Genomic DNA, 4,294 nt, shown 5'->3' with positions numbered 1-4,294 from the left:
TTTGAAGTCTCTGTGACAACGATGTCCAAACTTATGGCTGATTACGTGAATTTGACATTTTGTTTGACCGTGACCTTGAACTTTAACCTTCACCTTCCAAATTTAATCATTTCGAGCTTTTTATATAAGGTCATCCCTGCAAGTTTCATAATTCTACAATTAAATGTGTGGCCAGGAAGCTGTTCACAATCAAACACACACACAAACACACAAACATGAACGGAAACATTACCTTCCAACTGCGTTGGGTGAGGTAAAAAGGGAAAATGTAGGATATGCAGTTCCTGATATAATATGCTCCAGTCAAATAGTTTCTCTTGAAATGCCTCTTCGCATTTATTGCAGGATGATGTAAAAAGGAGAAAAGAGAGAGAGAGAGAGAGAGAGAGAGAGAGAGAGAGAGAGAGAGAGAGAGAGAGAGAGAGAGAGAGAGAGAGAGAGAGAGAGAGAGATCCCATAATGCCCGCATTTGTTCATTAAACTTCTTCAGATTTCACATAAACTGTAACAGTATTGGGAAAGGAGAAAAAAAAAGTCAGAGTCACAACGCGTGTAAAAAACAATAAATAAAAATTTTTCTTTTTCCCGCTTTCTCATCCTTCTAGGAAAATAAACATATGAAGAAAAAATTGCAACAAAACAATAAAAAATAAGTCCTCCGATGCTAGTATTAAACTGGTATTTTTTTTTTTAAATTTACGTACTTTGGAAACATTTCTGCTCAATTTCTTATATAAAATATTACGCAAATGAAGATAACAAATATGGATCCCGATTAGCCATACAACAGTAACTAATGATCAATCCAAATTCAGTTTTTGTCTTTAAAAAGGTAGATTTATTCTCAAGCTCTATCTGAATGGCTTAGAAAAAAAAAAAAAAAAAAAAAAAAAAAAACTACAGCTTATTGATTACGACAAGGCATCGAAAAGGACCCGCTTGAATTAGCGAAGTTTGGAAAGGTTTGTCCCTGGATGAAATAAGAACTAATCACAGAGCGAGCTTGCTCAGCGGAGGCAAGTTTTGAGAACCCATAATCAAAGACCGTAAAGGGAAGACAGGAGCGTCGCTTGGATTTTTGTGGGCACTTGGCCGCTTCAGTAGGGCGCATCTGCAACAGGTGGCGCTGGGCTTGTCGTCTGCTACTTGCATACTCATGACAGTGTTGCCAGATGGAAAAATTTCACCAGTGTTGTTTTCAAACCATGATTTTTTTTTTTTTTTTTTTTTTTTTTTTTTTTTTTTTTTTTTTTTTTTTTTTTTTTTTACCAGGCATGATACATATATATGCTACATTATGAATAAAAGAGAATTTATCATTGAAAAAAACATATTCATGATTTTTCTATTTTCATTTAAGCTCATGAATATGTGGTATTTTCATCGTTACCAGTGGAATTTTGGACCATACGCAAAGTCAAGTCTTCAAAACAATTGTAGCAGTTCTGTCACCATATGTAAAACAAGAAGCATATGTTGAATATATTGCCCCTCAAGCATAAACTATCATTTAATGGTGCATTTTTTCCTCACATCTATCGATGCAAAATTAAGGTAAGGTTGTATATTGAATGTATATATGTTTATAACTTTCAGAATGTGTTCTTTATCAAAGTCCAAGATTATATATTGATACACGGCCTATTAGGTGCTAAGGCCACTTCGAGAGGCCCTTATTTTACTCATGTAAGTGCAAACTCGTACCTCTAGAAACAAAAATCATTAATGCCAACAAAAAGTATCTTTTTCTGACAATATCTCTATATGGTATGAGAAAAAATCGTGACTGTTAACAAGCCTAATGCCACCCTGACACTTACACGAATTTTGGCAACGAATTTGTCGTGTTAAGTCGTGCCATTTTGGGGCACGAACTGGGAGGCTCCCTCACTGTTCACGGCTAGTTCACGCATAGTTCACAATGAGTTCACGATGAGTTCACGAATAGTTCACGAATGTGTGCCTGTTCATGTCCACATTGACACGAACTGGCACGACGAGTTCACTCATAGTTTGCGCATAGTTTGCGCACTTCCCGCATTGGCACATCGAGTTTCAACAATTCGGATGGTGTCAGGCCGACTTGGCCACACCATATAAAAACGGGACTTCTCCAACCCTTGGTCATTTTTGGATTAGCTCTGGAAGAGATAACCATGTTTACTGTCAGAGACACCATTGCAAAGAGGAGAAGATTCCTATACCTTGCAGCTGCTCTACCTATTGTTGAAGAGCAGCAGAAAAGGCTGGCAGAGGCAGAAGAGCAAGAAAAGGCAACCCCACCTCGAAGAAAGACACAAAGGAAAGTGTGGGTCAGGGAATGGTTAACCAGAAGGCCCGAGTTTGGACAGTATGACAGTCTACTGACTGAACTCCACAATGAAGATCAAAGGGGCTACAAAAATTACCTCAGAATCACAGCTGTCCTGTTCCTAGAGATGGTTGAGAAGTTAACCCCTCGCCTCCAGAAGCAGTCCACCTTCAAGAGGGAACCGCTTCAAGTTGGACTCAAACTGGCTGTCACCCTCCTTTTTTTAGCCACTGGAAGTTCCTATCAAAGTCTGCAGTACAGCTTCAGGGTTGAAGCAAGTACCATCTGCAAGTTCATACCCGAGATTTGTAAAGCCATCATCGCGATCTACAAGGACGAAGTGCTGTGCTGCCCCAAAACTGAAGAGGAGTGCAAGGAAGTTGCTGCTAGGTTCAGCTCCAGATGGAATTACCACAACTTTCTAGGGCCTGTGGATGGCAAGCACATCGCCATAAAGAAGCCACCCAATGCTGGCTCTTACTACTACAACTACAAGGGCCTCCACAGCATTGTACTGATGGTAGTGGCAGATGCTACCTACAAGTTATTCTATGTAGATGTTGGGGCAGAGGGTGGAGCGTTGGACGAAGGAACATGGAGTAAGCGTTCCCTGCATGATGCTGTAGAAGAGAACAGAGCTAGAGTGCCTCAACCAGAACCACTCCCTAATGATGACCAGCCAGTGCCCTATCACTACATAGGGGATGACGCCTTTGCTCTCCGAACCTGGATGATGAAATCATTCTCCCATCGGTCATAAGTCCTACAAGAACGCATATATAGCTACAGGTTGTCTCGTGCCCCACTTGTTGTGGAGAATGCCTTTGCAATTTTATGTCAAAGGTTCCTTTGCTTCTTGACGACGATGCATCAGCACCCCGACACCATCAAACTTATCACCATGTGTTCCAGTGTCCTGCACAACCTCATCCTCATCAGATACCCACACACAATTTCAGAAGTGGACCGCGAAGATCCGGACACACATGATCTGATCCCTGGTGGATGGAGGACTGAGCGACACCTGCAGGAGCTGCTGTCTCTAACTGGCCATCATACCCAGAAGGATGCAAAGGATCAGCGAGACTACCTTTCGCATTACTACATGTCCCCTGCTGGTGCTGTCCCTTGGCAAGAAAGAATGGTAGTAGCTCAATGAGCTGCATCCACAGTTGTTTCATTTTTTAAATAAAAGAAACGTTTATTTTTCGTGAGTTTTTTTTTTTTTTTTGCCCTTTATTTTTGGTTTCTTTTCTTTCCTTTTTGTTTTGTTTTTTATTTTTTGTTTCTTTCCATTTTTCTTTCACTTTATTTCAAGGTTAAAGAGAAAAACAAGTGTTTTGAAATAAGAAAGCATTTTATTAACATGAAAACAGAAAACATCAAATATGTACAAGTATCACAGTCCAATTATTTACAAATATTTACAAGTGTCTCATCTCAGTCAGTGTCCTTGCTAGTTGTGGTACCGCTGCGTGGGGATACCCAATTGACTGGTGGTGTGTTGAGTTCCTTGGAGGTGTAGAGGGATGAGGGTGACATGCCCTCTTCTAGGTTGTTCTCAACGGATCCCGGGTTCAGGAAGCTGAGTGGTGTCACAGGTGTCTTGAATGTGGCTGACAGCGACGACACTGAAGGTGTTGGTGAAGAAGCCTGGACAATGGTGGCTGACGGTGCAGGTGGCATCCCTAGTTGTCACTCCGTGGTACATGGCCAGGACTGGCCTTAAGACTGTGGTGACTGGGGTGGCATCCAGGTTAGAGGTGATGGCTGACTGGCTGGAGGATGCTGCTGAGGCTGCTGCTGCTGCTGCTCTGGCAGTGCCTGCAAGGTTTCTGGTTGAAGCTGATGCCAGAACTGCTGCTGCTGAGGGGGCTGCCAAGGTTGCTGCTGCTGTAGGCCTGGCCAGGTCATGAGTGTTTGTTGATGTGGCTGCTAGAAGAGCTGTCTATCTGTAATTCATGCCGGTAGTCCTCCGGATTG

General features: G+C 42.0%; 1 protein-coding gene across 1 annotated transcript; it reads left to right on the top strand.

Moving 5' to 3' along the window:
- Positions 1–2,438: 2,438 nt before the first annotated feature.
- On the top strand, positions 2,439–3,071 carry LOC137649399 (putative nuclease HARBI1). The gene has a single exon (XM_068382386.1). The coding sequence runs from the start codon at positions 2,439–2,441 to the stop codon at positions 3,069–3,071; it is 633 nt and encodes a 210-aa protein (XP_068238487.1).
- The last annotated feature ends 1,223 nt before the right edge of the window (positions 3,072–4,294 follow it).

The sequence above is a fragment of the Palaemon carinicauda genome, chromosome 11 (genome assembly GCF_036898095.1).
Source record: "Palaemon carinicauda isolate YSFRI2023 chromosome 11, ASM3689809v2, whole genome shotgun sequence".
Classification (NCBI taxonomy): Eukaryota; Metazoa; Arthropoda; class Malacostraca; order Decapoda; family Palaemonidae; genus Palaemon; species Palaemon carinicauda.
Note: the sequence above shows the minus strand (reverse complement) of the source record. Positions and strands in the feature narration are given on the sequence as shown.

Coding starts and splice junctions, on each gene's coding strand:
- LOC137649399 (XM_068382386.1), top strand. CDS start 2,439: ATGGTTGAGAAGTTAACCCCTCGCCTCCAGAAGCAGTCCACCTTCAAG.